General features: G+C 35.9%; 1 protein-coding gene across 1 annotated transcript; it reads right to left on the reverse strand.

Moving 5' to 3' along the window:
• Positions 1-5,127: 5,127 nt before the first annotated feature.
• LOC139902450 (probable disease resistance protein At4g27220) lies at positions 5,128-14,747 on the reverse strand. Its single transcript, XM_071885075.1, has 4 exons — positions 13,129-14,747; positions 11,857-13,015; positions 5,228-5,302; positions 5,128-5,145 (listed from the first exon to the last, which is right to left on the reverse strand). The coding sequence occupies exons 1-4, from the start codon at positions 14,745-14,747 to the stop codon at positions 5,128-5,130; spliced, it is 2,871 nt and encodes a 956-aa protein (XP_071741176.1).
• Between the last annotated feature and the right edge of the window lie 2,649 nt (positions 14,748-17,396).

The raw sequence follows: 17,396 nt of genomic DNA on the forward strand, positions 1-17,396 counted from the left end.
AGGAGAAAAGGTTATTCTTACTATCAAACGTAAGTGTGTTGTTGCGACTAGCGGTTTGTAATTGTTTATTTATTTATTTTGTTTTTGCATGTGTGATTTTTAATATACTATTACTTCTTTTATCCTTTATGTAGATGGATTTGGAGAAAAGGTTAAATCTCTGGTGATGAAGATGTAGTCCCAGCCAATGCTACACTCCAAATCACGTTGGAACTTTTATCTTGGAAGGTTGGAACTTTTATCTTGGAAGATCGTCACAAATGTGACAGATGACAAGAAAGTTATCAAGAAAATTTTGAAAGAAGGGGAGGGATATGAACGTTCGAATGAAGGATGTGTTGTTACAGGTCAGTAACCTTGTTTTTACAATATTTTATCTTCATCTTTCGACTGTTGTTTATCATATGGTATGAAGGAGGTGTTGTTACAGGTCAGTAACCTTGTTTTTGCAATATTTTATCTTCATCTTTCTACTGTTGTTTATCATATGGTATCTGAAGGTGCTTCTTGTTCTTATTATTGACCGTGAAACTGATCAGTAAGCTACAAGATTAATGTAAAGACGTGGCCAAAAATAAACACATTATTTGGGATTGAACGAATTAAAAATAAGAAACAAGCTCTAAGGTTTAAGTTCTTTTATTTCACACAAATTTAATAATCAAAAACTACTTTCAATTACAATCATGCGCCCCTTTTAAACTACTCGTATCTCATAGTCAGAGGCGGAGACAAGAGGGGACTGAGGGGTGCTCAGCCTCCCCCAAGGCCCAAATAAAGTTCAAATCTCAAGTGTATTTTATGCTCAAATAATTATACGTCTCCTTCAATGAGCAAGTCTTAAATGTATTTTTATGTTCAAATAATAGTAAAATAATTGGCTCAATTATTCAAGACTCAAATAATTTACAAGCAGTCCATTGTCACTTTAAAAATTAGTTTAAAGATTTTAAATGTAATATTTGTTTATCGAGTAAGTCATCATCATCTCTTAATTCTGACTTCGCCTCTGGTTTTAATGTGTTAAGTTACCACTTCTAAAAACAACACTATTCTCTCAATTATACAGTAAGGTATCCAAATAGTTGTGAGGCTTCTTATATTCAACAATGTGATAAATTGACTCTAGTCACACTATCACTTCAAAATCATCTTTGCCACTCAATCAAACCATCACTTCAAAAGTTTTGCCATTCCTTGATCCTTCTGACTCACTCATAAACCACGTTGAATCCATTTTTATTGTTGTCCATTTTAGATACCAAACTCATTGACGAACAAAGCATGCCTCATGCTTATATAAACTTCAGCTTCTAATAATCAAAGGCCCTTTGATGGTATAGGACCTAATTATCAAAACAAATAAGTTCAACAAAAATCTATACTATATTTAATAACAACGATGAAAATAGATCATCTTAAATAACAACAACTAATCCTAACCCTCCATTAACTTAATCCTAAATAATCACAACCACTCATTTTCAAAAAACTTCCTAATGACATCATAATCATCACCTTGAATTGTTTGATTATCAAAACACCCTTCTAATCAATATATTTATTATAGGAATATATGTGAATTTGTAGTAATTGAATTAATATCAACTACACTAATACATAATATCAACTACAAATCTGGAAATCAAATCCCAAGTATATTGAGTTCACGTTAGCGGTTATCCCAAATTCATTACTTTTTACAAAGCATCTTACCTTTTAAATGTGAACCGAGATTACTACGTGGAACCTTAAAACTTTGTTTATTTATTTATTACTCCGTATTTACTTATTTCTATTTCTATATTCCATCAAATCTTGTGGTTGTTTAACTGGTTTTCATTTAATTTATTTTTCTTATATAATAACTCTAATAATGAATCTTTTATTTTCTTTAAGAATATTGCTAATTATTATTAACTCATCTATGATGGTTATTAGTAAATGTTGTTATTTACTCTATGTTTTATTTATGTAAAATAAACTATTGTTAATTTATTTGACTTCTACGATATTATATTTTACGTTATTATCTTTTTATAAAAGAAATGTTTTGCGGTTTTTCCTCTTTGTGTTATATGGAAGGACGAGTTTTATTTTTAACTATGATGTATGCGGCCAAATTAAATCAATCGGTGACTGTTTTTCATACTTTTGCTAACCACGTTGAAATTTGAACATGCAATCTCTCGTAAGGAGTTTAGGGTCCTACTCACTATACTATCTTGGGAATTGGGATGGTTATTATCTTGTTATAATAAGCTTATGAAATTTATATATTGTTGATATGTAATCATCGAGTAAGCCACCCTCAATTCAGAATCTCGGCTTCGCCTCTGCTCATAGTACAGTAACTTCAGATGTTACTATATGAAACAATTAGTTCATGACTCCGTTTGTTCCCACATCACCTGTAAGCTAATATTAATTTGTTTATTTAAGAATGGTGAAGAAACAAACAAGCACGACTTTACTTGAACATGATCAATGTAGGAAAATATGGATTAGTGGGTAAAGAATCTGTCACTGCATTGATACTAGAATCGTGTGAACACTTTCTTAATAGAGTATTTCAACCCACTTGGTCACGAGTTACACGAAATCACTATTAGGATAAGACTAGTATGAACAGCCTTTCTTGACCAAAAGAACATTTGTTCCTTGCAATTGTAGATTATAAAATCTGGAAGTTTGAATGTTGAAAGTGTATGAATTTAACAAAATTCCGGAACCCTTCTTCAAATGAAGAAGTCTTGTATTTATAATTGACCAAAAGGTGCAATGATAAGTTGCAACCTTTCATACATGATTATAATGAAATGGTACAACACTTTGGAACCAGCACCACTTAAATGGTGTCTAAACAAGTGTATTTTGATGTTAAAACCATTCCAAAATGACCAGGATTTAATATACAACGTTTTGGACCAACATGCCTTTTGGGTCAAAAAGGCACCTGTTCACATTTCACACTTTAGGTCGCGTCGCGCCACATAGGGCCGCTTCGCGCCTCAGACCTGTGACTGGAACTTGTTCCTACATACAAGCTCTGTATTCAAAACACGTTGTAGGTCGCGACGCGCCTTATACCTTGGTCCTGATCCTGTCAAACTTTGTACCATTTAGCTCATTAAGTTCAACTATGTATTAAGCGATCTTCCTAACCCTTTACGAACGTGTACTCCACACTTCCGGGATTCGTGTAGGGTATCAAAGAACACTTCCACTTTCAACCTAGTAAATCCAATTCACCAAAATGTGTATTGTCTCATTTCCCTAACATCACCAACAATCAATTCTATATGCCCGTACTTCTGTATTCTTGATTCCTAGCCAGAGCGTGATCAACACAGTATTATGGTGCTGGCCATGGATCAGTAAAGGATCGTTTACAGCTCATCCAATGGGTCTTGGGGGAGATGAGAGTGCAGGATCGAGATTTGTAACAAATATTCGCCTTGTTGGAAAGGATACGACAGGCTCAATTCAAGGTTACATGGTTGTCTGACAAACAACCCTTTCTTTTTTTCAGGTTGACTGGTGAGTTCTGATATTGTCGTTCATACAATGAATATAAATATATAGATTCATTTGGCTTTGTGAGGATCGTGCAGATGTACTGCTCGATGAAATGCACGAACTATAATACTATGTTTTTGTAGGATGGGTATGATATTCCATACTAAATATTGGTATTAGCTCGGGTTGCACAAGACACATTATTGGTTTGCAGGTGTCACATGCCTATAATTCAAGACGTTGATGACTTGATTAAGCTTGCAAACTTTGAAGTGAAGTTGTAAAGTACTAGATGTCAACAGAATTGTAAAGGTCTCGTCACACAGTAATCATGAGTAACGGAAGAGGGCCGACAAGTGAGTTTTTATAGCTCTCTTGCTTTTAAGCAAATCATTATTTATTACATTGTTGATGGACCATATTGTTTGTTTGACAATAATCACATTGATGCAAATTGTATGTAATAAAAATTTAACAGAAAAATTTTCAGGCAGTTGTGAGAGATCAACTTTTCTTAATTAGTCTCTAATTAATCTCTTCATTCTCTTGAATAAACTTTTGTTAGAGTTATTAGTGTATACATGTTTCCTTCACGAAATGTGTGTGAGGCATGCCTACCAACAACGATTGGCACAACAGAGTTTGTACCAATGTTTCCATTGATTTATCAAATAAACGGAACTCAAGAAATGGTACCTTAAAAAGCATACGTAATATTTTCTACAAAGAGTGTATGTAATTATAAAGTTCATGATTCATTCATTAAAGAACTTCAAGTCACCTACACAAAGCTCGGTAGCATGTTTCCTACACAAAGAACTTCGATTCATCGACACAAAGCTCGATTCACCTAATCAAATGATTGTGGGTGAACTGCTAATTAACTGGAAAAGGATGATACATAAAATGAACATGCATCATTCATTCCCCTAGGAGATCTTCATACTATTAAGGATAAATCTAACTAAAAAGAATCATCATAACACACATGTGAGCTTTCTACACTATCTTTTACAAAATCATTGTTGACTATATATAGAATCATTTAATCTTGTGTTGTAGCTCATGTGATAGTGGTCTGCCTCTCTTAGCGAGAGGTCAGAAGTTCGACTCCCGTGGGGTGCAGCATTGCACACAAGGTTGCCCTTTACCCTTGAATTCCACCCAAGGATATCTTCCACATATCGCGTTGTGGTGGCAGTGAGGGAGGGGGTTTTACCGCACATGCCCTCGGATTGGGTCGGGTTTCCTCCTGGGCAGCAGTTTGGGGGGTTATGCAACTACGGGAGATGAACCCCGTGGGTGGTTAAGTCCCCCTGAGTGATCTCATACTACAGTTCAAAAAAAGAACTATATATAGATTCATTTCGGTGGTGTAGTCAACTTAATTTAAAAAAAAAAGTGTAAACACATACAATATCTAAATACAATCAAAACACAAATTATAATAAAAAACAGTCACTGGAACACTTAAAATAATAAACACTCATAATAATAAGAACTTAATAAATTACAATAAAAATCACAACATTATTTCATTGTTCCATTTCTAGGAACGAATCAGGTTGGCACTATATTTTTCATTTAAACATTTTTTATCAAACACCTTTATCTACAAGTTTGGTTCTGCAAATCCAAAAACACAGATATTAAAATACTAATGGTATAATTAAAACAGATAAATCATGGTATTTAAATGGCAACTTACCACTTCTGTTAACTGAAAGGACCGGTTATAGCCCAACAAGCACCAAACATATAAGCCATGAGCTCTCACATTACTCTAAAACCAATTGGTAGTAGAGAGAGACACTCATGAGCTTATATGTTGATCTTGACATTTATCCCCAACCAATGTGGGATTGGGTTTGCACCCAACAATCCTCCCCTCAAACCGAAGACCACATCACCAGGCCTCCCCTTCAACGATATTCCGCACATGATCCATTCATCTTATATCGCCGGCCATTACCCGCAACTCTCAACCTGACCAAGGCCAAATCAGGGAGATCTTTTGATATAAGGCACACACAATGATCCATTATCGTTGTCTAACTGGGGCGATTAATCCACATAATTCTAGGCTAACCCGCTCTGATACCACTGAAAGGACCGGTTATAGCCCAACAAGCACCAAACATATAAGCCATGAGCTCCCACATTACTCTAAAACCAATTGGTAGTAGAGAGAGACACTCATGAGCTTATATGTTGATCTTGACATTTATCCCCAACCAATGTGGGATTGGGTTTGCACCCAACAATCCTCCCCTCAAACCGAAGACCACATCACCAGGCTTCCCCTTCAACGATATTCCGCACATGATCCATTCATCTTATATCGCCGGCCATTACCCGCAACTCTCAACCTGACCAAGGCCAAATCAGGGAGATCTTTTGATATAAGGCACACACAATGATCCATTATCGTTGTCTAACTGGGGCGATTAATCCACATAATTCTAGGCTAACCCGCTCTGATACCACTGAAAGGACCGGTTATAGCCCAACAAGCACCAAACATATAAGCCATGAGCTCCCACATTACTTTAAAACAATGGGAAAATGGTCACAACGGGCAATCTACAAAACGGAAACAAACATCCGTTTGACAAGCATTTCCCGACCCATATGAACCTGTGAGAAAACTAACAAATAAGGTATACCACAATCACCACAAATCAGCCCCAATTCTGTCCCAAATCAGCAAATACAAAATAATTGAGCACACACAATACACACGAGACTTTTTACGTGGAAAACCTCTCAAAATCGAGAGTAAAAATCACGGGACTCGTAAGCCACTTAATGTTCCACTATCATCAACAAGAGAGCAATACAATAATCCTTCTCTAGCTCAACTAGAGGTATACAACATCATCATACTCTTGAACAACAATAATCAACAAGTATATGAAGAAATTAAAGACAAAAGATGAACAACACTACCCCAAAAAAAACAGCTACTGTTCCAGCAGCGAAAATACGAGCTACAGACCTTTTTAGACGAATTCAACGGTTGAAAACCTTGGCACTGATGTCAAGAAGACACAGTCCAAAATTGGAGAAGATTCAACGGTCGGATCTCCGGGGATCGTCTCTTTTCTGAGCTGCTGTACATAAAAACGGGATTTTTAGGTTTCACTCTTTTTCTTGATTACTTTTTGATCTCTCTCCCTCTTGATAGATCAAAGAACAGCTGCACACAACTGATTCAAATAATGCACCCAGATGTTGACCAAGTCAAACTTCATCTTGGGCCTATTTTGTTGGGCTTGGGCCTTTCACATTAATTGGAAACCAATAACCCAACAAATCTCCCCCTTTCCAATTATGAGGAAGGAATCGCCATCCCGGCGATCGAGCAACATACCTTGAGCTTCTCACTTGCTAAAGCCTTTGTGAACATGTCGGAACCATTATCATCGGTATGAACTTTATCAAGTTCAAACGAACCATCTTCAAGACGTTCTCTAATCCAATGATACCTCACATCAATATGTTTTGTCCGCTTATGGTACATAGAATTTCTAGCTAAATGAATCGCACTCTCATTATCACAAAGAACCACACATCGTGATTGCTTAAACCCAAGATCTTGTAGAAACCTTTTCATCCACAATAGTTCTTTGCACGCTTCTGTTGCTGCCATATACTCAGCCTCGGTTGTAGACAATGCAACACACTTTTGTAACCTTGATTGCCATGAAACTGCTCCCCCTGCGAAAGTCATCAAATATCCAGAAGTGGATTTCATGTTATCTTTGTTTCCTGCCATATCTGAGTCTGTATAACCAACAAGCACCGGCTCTCCATTTCCGAATGTGATACCTAACTTTGAAGTACCTCCTAAGTATCTCATAATCCATTTAACCGCTTCCCAATGCTTCTTACCCGGATTTGACATAAACCGACTAACAACACTTACCGCATGAGCTATATCTGGCCTAGTACACACCATAGCATACATCAAGCTACCAACTGCTGACGCATATGGAACTATATCCATCTCCTCAACATCCTCCTTTGAAGTAGGACAATCTCTTTCTGTTAGCTTAAAGTTGTTTGTAAGAGGGGAACTAACCACTTTAGCATTCTTCATGTTGAATCTACTTAGCACCTTTTCAATGTATTGCTCTTGTGATATATGTAACGTCTTAGCACCTCTATCTCTAGAAATTCGAATGCCAAGAATCTGTTTTGCTGGCCCCAAGTCTTTCATAGCAAAAGACTTGCTCAATTCTCGCTTCAACTGCGCAATTCTTTTAATATTTTTACCAACAATCAACAAATCATCAACGTATAACAACAATATGATGAAATCATCATCACCAAACCTCTGAAAGAAAACACAATGATCTGAAGTTGTCTTTCGGTAGCCTTGCTTTCCTATAACCGACTCAAACTTCTTATACCACTGTCTCGGTGCTTGCTTCAACCCATATAAACTTTTCTGAAGTCTACAAACATAATTTTCTTTACCCTTAACCCGAAAACCTTCAGGTTGCATCATGTAGATTTCCTTATCCAAATCACCGTGAAGAAAAGCAGTCTTAACATCCATCTGTTCAACCTCAAGATCAAGACTAGCAGCTAATCCAAGAACCACTCGAATATATCCCATCTTCACAACCGGTGAGAAAATCTCATCAAAATCAATACCCCTTTTCTGGCTGAATCCTTTAACGACTAACCTAGCTTTGTACCTTGGTTGTGAAGTAAGCTCATCTATCTTCACTTTGAATACCCATTTGTTTCTCAAAGCTCTCTTGCCTTTAGGTAACTTCACCAGCTCATAAGTATTGTTCTCATGCAAAGAATTCATCTCATCTTGCATAGCTTCACCCCACTCTTTCTTATGCGCATCTTTCATTGCTTCTGAATAACATTCTGGCTCTCCCCCATCAGTAACTAATATATACTCATCAGCAGAATATCTAACAGAAGGATGACGGTCTCGAGTAGACCGCCTAAGTGGGATAAATGGGGGCACATCTGGTACTGGAATCTCTACCTGCTCAGGAGCATAATCATCATCAGTACCATGTTCATCATTATGAACATCATCTCCAACATGTTGTGGAGTAACTGGATCCAAATCAACAAGATCAGCACTAGTTTGAGGAACTGAATCTGTCTTCTCAACATCTTTTAACATCTGATCTTCTGTAAAAACAACATCTCGGCTTCGTACAAGTTTCTTCTGAACTGGATCGTATAACCTGTACCCAAAATCATCTTCACCATAGCCGAGGAATACACATGGCTTAGTCTTCATATCAAGCTTTGACCTCTCATCTTTGGGAACATGAACAAAAGCTTTACATCCAAAAACTCGTAAATGACGGTAAGAAACATCTTTGCCGCTCCAAACCCTGTTAGGAACATCAAAACGCAAAGGAACACAAGGGGTTAGATTAATAATATGAACTGCCGTATTTAAAGCCTCACCCCAGAAGGAATCGGACAACCCTGTATGTGAAAGCAAACATCTAACTCTCTCAACCAAAGTTCTGTTCATCCTCTCTGCTAAGCCATTCAACTGAGGTGTCTTTGGTGGAGTCTTTTGATGCCGAATACCATTCTCCTTACAATAAGCATCAAATCTGCCAATGTATTCACCGCCATTATCAGTCCGAATACACTTGAGTTTCTTCCCCGTTTGCCTTTCAACTAGTGTATGAAATTCCTTAAACTTTTCAAATACTTGATCCTTTGACTTTAAGGTATAAACCCACACCTTCCTGGAATGATCATCGATGAATGTAACAAAGTAGGAACATCCACCAAGTGTCCTAGTCTTCATAGGCCCACAAACATCCGAATGAACTAGATCAAGTATGTTCTCCATTCGAAAAGGAGAATGACTCTTAAACGCAACTCTGGTCTGTTTCCCTGCCAAACAGTGAGAACACTTACTCAAATCAATACCACTAACACCCGACAACACATTCTTCTTGAACAAGATAGACATCCCCTTTTCACTCATGTGGCCAAGTCTTTTATGCCACAACTCAGTAGAATCAACATTGTCCACTGCGTTAACAATGTTCTGGATGATCTTCGGACGCGTGATGTATAATCTTGAGTCTTTCTTGCCTCTTCCCACTATCATAGAACCAAGAGTTAGTTTCCAAATACCATTACCAAAACCGTTATAATAACCATCATCATCAAGAATGCCTGTTGAAATAACATTAAGTCTCATATCCGGAACATGTTTTACATTATGCAAAACTAACTCCATTCCTGTGTCAAATTTCAAACAAACATCTCCAATACCAACGATCTTTGATAACCCGGCATTACCCATCCTAGCAAATCCATAGTCACCTGGAGTGTAAGATGAGAAGTGATCTCTACAAATTGCAACATGACATGTAGCACCACTATCAACAATCCAACTCGTGTCATCATGAGTAAGATTGATCATATCATAATCAATACAAACAAAGAACTCATCTGTGATAGCGTTAACTTCAACCTTATCATCATCACCACCATCACTTTTCTTTTGTTTATTCTTGTCATATGCTTTTTTCTTCTCGTTCTTTAACTTTGGACAATACCACTTTGTGTGCCCCTTTTCATGACAATTATAACACTCAACATTAGCAAATTTACCTTTGCGTGAGCTGCTACGATGATTGCCTCTTTTACCCTGACCTCTACTATGACTTCTCCCCCGCGTTTCTGTGACCAAGATATCTGACTGTGAAGAGGAACCTTGTGACTTTCTTCTCATCTCTTCATTCAAAATACTACCCTTAGCCAATTCCATGGTGATAGTACCATTTGGTGCAGAGTTGGACAAAGATGTCCTAAAAGTCTCCCAAGAGTCTGGTAATGTACCAAGTAACCAGAGACCTTGAATCTCATCCTCAAACTTGATACCCATACCTGCAAGCTGATTTATAATACCCTGATATGCATTTAGGTGATCTGTAATAGGAGTCCCATCATGATACTTCAAAGCCATCATCTGCTTAATTAAGAACAACTTGTTATTCCCAGTCTTTCGTTCATATAACTGCTCAAGCTTTTTCCATAAGGCTTTAGCATCAGTCTCCCCAGTAATATGATTCACAACATTATCATCAACCCACTGCCGAATATACCCACATACTTGTCTATGCAAAATTTTCCATTGAGCATCAGATTTTTCTTCAGGTTTATCCTCAGTAAAAACGGGCAAATAATAATCTTTCACATAAAGAAGATCCTCCATTTTACCTTTCCAAACATGATAATTTGAACCATTTAAACTAATCATTTTACTTGTATTAGCTTCCATCTTTCACACAAGTCAAATCAAATAACCTAGCTCTGATACCAATTTGATGGGAAAATGGTCACAACGGGCAATCTACAAAACGGAAACAAACATCCGTTTGACAAGCATTTCCCGACCCATATGAACCTGTGAGAAAACTAACAAATAAGGTATACCACAATCACCACAAATCAGCCCCAATTCTGTCCCAAATCAGCAAATACAAAATAATTGAGCACACACAATACACACGAGACTTTTTACGTGGAAAACCTCTCAAAATCGAGAGTAAAAATCACGGGACTCGTAAGCCACTTAATGTTCCACTATCATCAACAAGAGAGCAATACAATAATCCTTCTCTAGCTCAACTAGAGGTATACAACATCATCATACTCTTGAACAACAATAATCAACAAGTATATGAAGAAATTAAAGACAAAAGATGAACAACACTACCCCAAAAAAACTGCTACTGTTCCAGCAGCGAAAATACGAGCTACAGACCTTTTTAGACGAATTCAACGGTTGAAAACATTGGCACTGATGTCAAGAAGACACAGTCCAAAATTGGAGAAGATTCAACGGTCGGATCTCCGGGGATCGTCTCTTTTCTGAGCTGCTGTACATAAAAACGGGATTTTTAGGTTTCACTCTTTTTCTTGATTACTTTTTGATCTCTCTCCCTCTTGATAGATCAAAGAACAGCTGCACACAACTGATTCAAATAATGCACCCAGATGTTGACCAAGTCAAACTTCATCTTGGGCCTATTTTGTTGGGCTTGGGCCTTTCACATTAATTGGAAACCAATAACCCAACATTAACTCTGTTGATAATCTTCTTCAATCCTCTTTTGTTAACCAGATTGTAATTTTCTTATTCTCTATATACTATTGTTTTCATTTCTTTTCTTTTCTTTTTCCATGTTTACTATAAATTGTCGTCCCCGTTTGTAAATTTCTTCCTGTTGAAAACAAGTAGAGCATAACATTTTATGGAATTGACCAATTAAATCAAATTTACTGCATGTAATTGATTACTATAATGTTATATTTCATTACCTTATATTCCTCAAGAGATTTCACAACAGCAGCATTAATGGAATAAATTCCATCAAGTGGTACATCATCCACAAACTTGAGCTTGGGTGTTTCTTGGATTCCGTGTCCCCACGTCTTCATGTAAGAACAAGTGTTGACCTGTACTTTCACGAATGATGGATATTTGATGGTACAATTGCCTGAGTAGAAGCTTTTGAGTTTAACCAAATAATATAACTTAATACTGGTAAGGCAAGGGAATACAATTATCTTTGCAGCAGTTTCAACTTCACCCCAAATCACTTCCTCTAATTCGGAACAATATTCAATGTGTAGCTCCTTCATTGAGACAAGCCCCTTTGCTACACTGACCGGAAATAGTCTTACTAACTTATTACAATATACAATATGAAGGTTGACTAGGTTAGGAAGACTTATAAATTGATCTGGGCAATTCCATAGAACCTTCAAATTCTTACATTGTTCTAATCGAAGGTCTTTTACTTCCATTAAAAACTTTTCCTTTTTACTCCTTTGTCCATCATATCTATCAACTAGACATGTAACATTGTAACATCCCACTAATTTAATATACTCCAAATGATTGAAAACTTCTCGATAGAGGTCCGGTACGATGTTGTTCAAGTTTTTTATTTCAGTTAGAGTTATATTAGGACGACTTACCTCAATCACCTTTTTCATCCATTCCAATAATGGAAACACGAGATTATCACTGTTTAAGGTTAGATAACATTCTGAAGTCCAGGTGTAATCGACCGTCACAGGCTTTCGGTAATAAAATCCGCTTGTTAACTGTCCGATTTGAATATCAAATCCTTTCAGCTTTTTATAATTTAAACCTTCGGGAATGTCATAAACACTTGGCGCTTTTAATCGCAAACATGTGAGCTTCGACAGACACGTTACCTCAACAAGAAACTCGAGAACTCCAATGCTATCGATTCCAAAGTCAATACATAACTCTTCCAACCTAAAGAGATTCAAAATGACACCTGGTTTTGTATAAGATAGTTCATAACATTTTCTAACTTCAAGCCGCCTTAAGTTTACCAACTGACCAATACATTCAGGAACTTCTTTGATTCCAATTTCATTAAGGATGAGAATCTCAAGGCTTTTCAACTCCCCAAGTATAGAAATTTCACATAGATTTCCATTTCTATAAAGATTGAGCATGCGAAGTTTTGAAAGTACAGTTAATGATCGTGGGAGGGAGATATATAATTTAAGTCCAAATCTAAAACTCTGGTATTTTTTATTCCTTCTATAAACTCATCAGAAATTGATGACAAATTGTTATCCTGCAAATGCAAAGCTTCAAGATTTGGGAAGCTAATACTATATTCAGGAAGCTTACGTATTTTATTACGCATGAGTGAGATCCCCGTGTAACTTTGTGGGATGTTATTTCTTGGCAACCATTCTTCCAAACCTTTCCCAGCCATCACTAGAAAATCATTTGTACCGCTAGTTGCAATCAACAACGCCACATCACGCACAACATCATGCATTTTAATGTAGTATTTTGAAACTGCCAACTCGACATCTGCATCCAACATTAAACTAGAAGACCTGAGGATATTCACTGCATTTTGAACTCTGCTTCTTGCATCCTCCATGCTTTCAATCTCTTTAAACTTTTCCAAACCTACTCTATAATGTACTAATTTTTCTATCAAGATATTATAGTCTTCTGGGAACATACTACATTGTAAGAAGCACCATTGGGCTTCTTCGTTTTCAAGATAATCATAGCTTAGCTTTAAACGAGTAAATGCCTTTTTTATTGATGGATCTATATCCGCAGGCACATTTTTTTGTAGCTGAGTAAGAGCCGCCTTCCATGAACGGACATCTCTGTTTTTCAAAGTATTTCCAATCACATTAAGCATTAGTGGCAATCCGCCACATTCTTTAACAACCTCCATTGCAACTAGTTTCAATTCTATGTCGGTCTCAACTTTGTCACCGACTACATGTTTGAAAAGAATCCATGCTTCTTTAAATGGCAAAGAGTTAACACAAATTTTACTCTGAGCATTCATTCTATCACACACATCTTCGCTTCTAGATGTCAATAGAATTTTACAATTCATGTGATCAATCCCACGTGGAATGCACAATTCTTCCAAATCCAATTCCTCCCACACATCATCTAAAATTATTAGAATCTTTTCGCCTTTCATTATTCGCTTTGTTGCTTCTCCAATATCACTTTTAATTTTATTAGAATCTACAGTTTGAGAGAGAGTTGTAAATGCAACATCAGCGAACACATTCTTTACTCTTGAATTAACTTCCTTGGCCATTGTAGTTCTTCCGACACCTCCTACACCATAGACTCCAATAATTTGTATGCTTTCATCTTTAATAGCTGTAATAATATCCCCCAAAACTGAATTTTGGGTAATAATACCATCAAGATTCTTGTTTTTGTAAAAGTCTAGTTGTCGCGGTGCAGGAGTATCTATCGTGATTGCAATATTGTCATAAACCGTGCCACGTACTTGGAGCTCCATAAGAGATGCAGTCTCTGTTGCCTTTTTACCGTAATGATGAAGAGTGCTCCAATTACCACACAATCCTATTCCAAAGCATGTCTTCTTTGCATTTGCTTCTTTTGTAATAAATTCTTCGGCCTTCAATATTTCATCAGCAACAGCGTTGACCCAGTCTTCCACACCATGCACAAGATTATCTCCTTTATGTTTAGTTAATTCTATTTTTTGTTGAATCCTCCCTTTCATATCTTTGAGCTTTTGAATTTCACTTCTGTACTTTTGAACATATTGTTTGTAATTCCACATGTAACTAATCTCCTTCTTGGCAACAACAAACAACGAGTCCACAACTTTCTCAGCAACTGAAGTTACAACGGCCCCCTCAGCCATTTCAATCTTCTGATCGAAAAGTTGTCGAAAATATGAAATGTATAGACATCAAGATATTACTTTACGTATCTTTATTAGATATAATAAGTACTTATACTATATATTTCGCTTTGTTTCAAAAAATACTACACAAAAGACACACTTAGTGGAATTATGGTAGAATAAATAACTCCATCAAAGTCAAAGAATAATATTAGCCGATGCATATATTGAAAGTCAACTATGTTATAATATATAAATATATATATATATATATATATATATATATATATAAATGGATAGTCAATTATTGATACATAAAAGTAATATTATTGTATTACCTAAACTTGTGATATTTTTGCTATAAATAGTCATGAATGCAAGCATTAAACTTGCACCATTTCTCACACTTACAAAGTGTTTCTTTCTTTCTCTCCATTATCATCTTTGTTCTTACACTTCATTATTAGTATTCTTAATCAAGAATCAAATCACTAAAGGTAGTTACAAGCCTACTGAATTATAACATCAAGAATCAAACTACTAAAGGTAGTTATAAGCCTACTGAATTATAACACGTTATCAGCACGATAATCTTAATACTAATTATGGTTGGCTCTGCCACCTAAATAATATATGGTCGGTTATACCACCTGAATAATATATGGTCGACACTGTCGTCTAATTATCATTTATGTTACTAACATTTATATTTCAATTATCTAACATTTATATGGCCGACACTGTCGCCTAATTATCATTTATGTTACTAACATTTATATTTCTATTATCTAACATTTATATGGCCGACACTGTCGCCTAATTATCATTTATGTTTACTAATATTTATATTTATGTTATATAACATTTATTAATGATTGCTTACATATGGTCGACACTGTCACCTACTTATCATTTATGTTATATTAAATTTATGTTTAATGTTTATATACTTATGAATATAAAGTGACTATAATTTATCATGTTGTTTGTTTTAATAGAAAATGTCGAATCTGGAAAAGCTTAAATTTACTCCTTTAGAATCAACTGGAAACAACTACATGCCATGGGTTATAAAAGTAAAAATGCATCTTAAATCAATGGGCATTCTTGAAGCCATAAATGAAAACAACACTTGTTCTGAAAAAAAACAAGCAACGGCATGTTGCTTTATTCGTCAACATATTAATGAATGCTTACAAAATAATTATGTGACTGTAGAAGATCCCCATGTTTTATGGGAAGGTCTCAAAAGCAGATTCAATAATCAAAGAGAAATTTTACTTCCAGCTGCTATGGAACAATGGAGAACATTAAGGTTCCAAGACTTTAAGAAAGTAAATGAATATAGCTCAGCTCTGTATAATACATGTTCACAACTTAAATTCTGTGGACATGAAATAAGTGATGCAGACATGATGGAGAAAACTTTCTCCACAATGAATGCTGCAAACATCACAGTGCAAAGAAATTTGAGAATGCTAAAGTTCAAAACATATCCTGAACTTAATTCATATCTCTTAGTTGCAGAGCAAAATGATGAGCTATTAATGAAAAATCAGCAATCCCGTCCTACTGGTACACTTGCAATCCCTGAAGCAAATACTGCAAATAATTATAAACGGGGACAAGGACGCGGGCAAGGTCGTGGTTATAATAACCATCACCATCATCATGCCAAAAGCCATAACTATGGTAGAAACCATCCTTATGGTAATGGTAATGGGCGAGGACGTGGTCGTGGTCGTGGCCGTGGTGGTCAAAGAAATAATAATCCACGAAAATATAAATATCAACCACAAAACAAGCCCACTAAACAAGATGTTGAAGAAAATTCTTCTAAAAATTCTGAAAAATCTTGCTACAGATGTGGTAGAATGGGCCACTGGGCTAATATTTGCCGAACATCTAAACATCTTGTTAAGATGTATCAGGATTCGCTGAAAGATAAAGAAAAGGAAGTAAACTTTGTGGATAACGTCGATCCAACAGTCACTGAGAAACCATCTGATTTATATGAAGATTTCTTGAATGTTTAAGTTGTGTGTCTTTCGAAAAATAAACGATTTAATATCGTCTGTCTTTGTCATTATGTTTGCTAAATGTTTCAGTACTATCTATTTGCGTGTAAAATATTGTGTAATATTAATGTACTCACTATTTATTTCTTATATATGAAGTTCAATATGAATTTTGCTGGAATACAACATCAATCAAGTGGTGGAGATCTCTGTATAGCAGACAGTGGAACTACACACACTATACTTAAATCCGAGAAATATTTTATTGATCTAAAACCAACGGAAGGAACTATACATACAATATCAGGACCTGCTAACTTGATAAAAGGGATAGGAAAGGCAAATTTCATACTACCAAATGGTACAAAATTTTTAATAAATGATGCCTTATTTTCTCCCAAGTCAAGCAGAAATTTATTGAGTTTCTCCGACATATACCTTAACGGGTATGATTATCAGTCAGTGACAACAGAAAATGAGAAATATTTAAGTATCACTGACAAGAGTCATGTGGTTGAAAAACTGCCAAGACTTAGTTCTGGATTACATTATACACATATAAATGTACCATAAATACATATGGTAGTTAACGAAAAATATATTGATCCTGGTGTATTCAGTTTATGGCATAACAGATTAGGCCATCCAG

The sequence above is a fragment of the Rutidosis leptorrhynchoides genome, chromosome 3, assembly GCF_046630445.1.
Source record: "Rutidosis leptorrhynchoides isolate AG116_Rl617_1_P2 chromosome 3, CSIRO_AGI_Rlap_v1, whole genome shotgun sequence".
Classification (NCBI taxonomy): domain Eukaryota; kingdom Viridiplantae; phylum Streptophyta; class Magnoliopsida; order Asterales; family Asteraceae; genus Rutidosis; species Rutidosis leptorrhynchoides.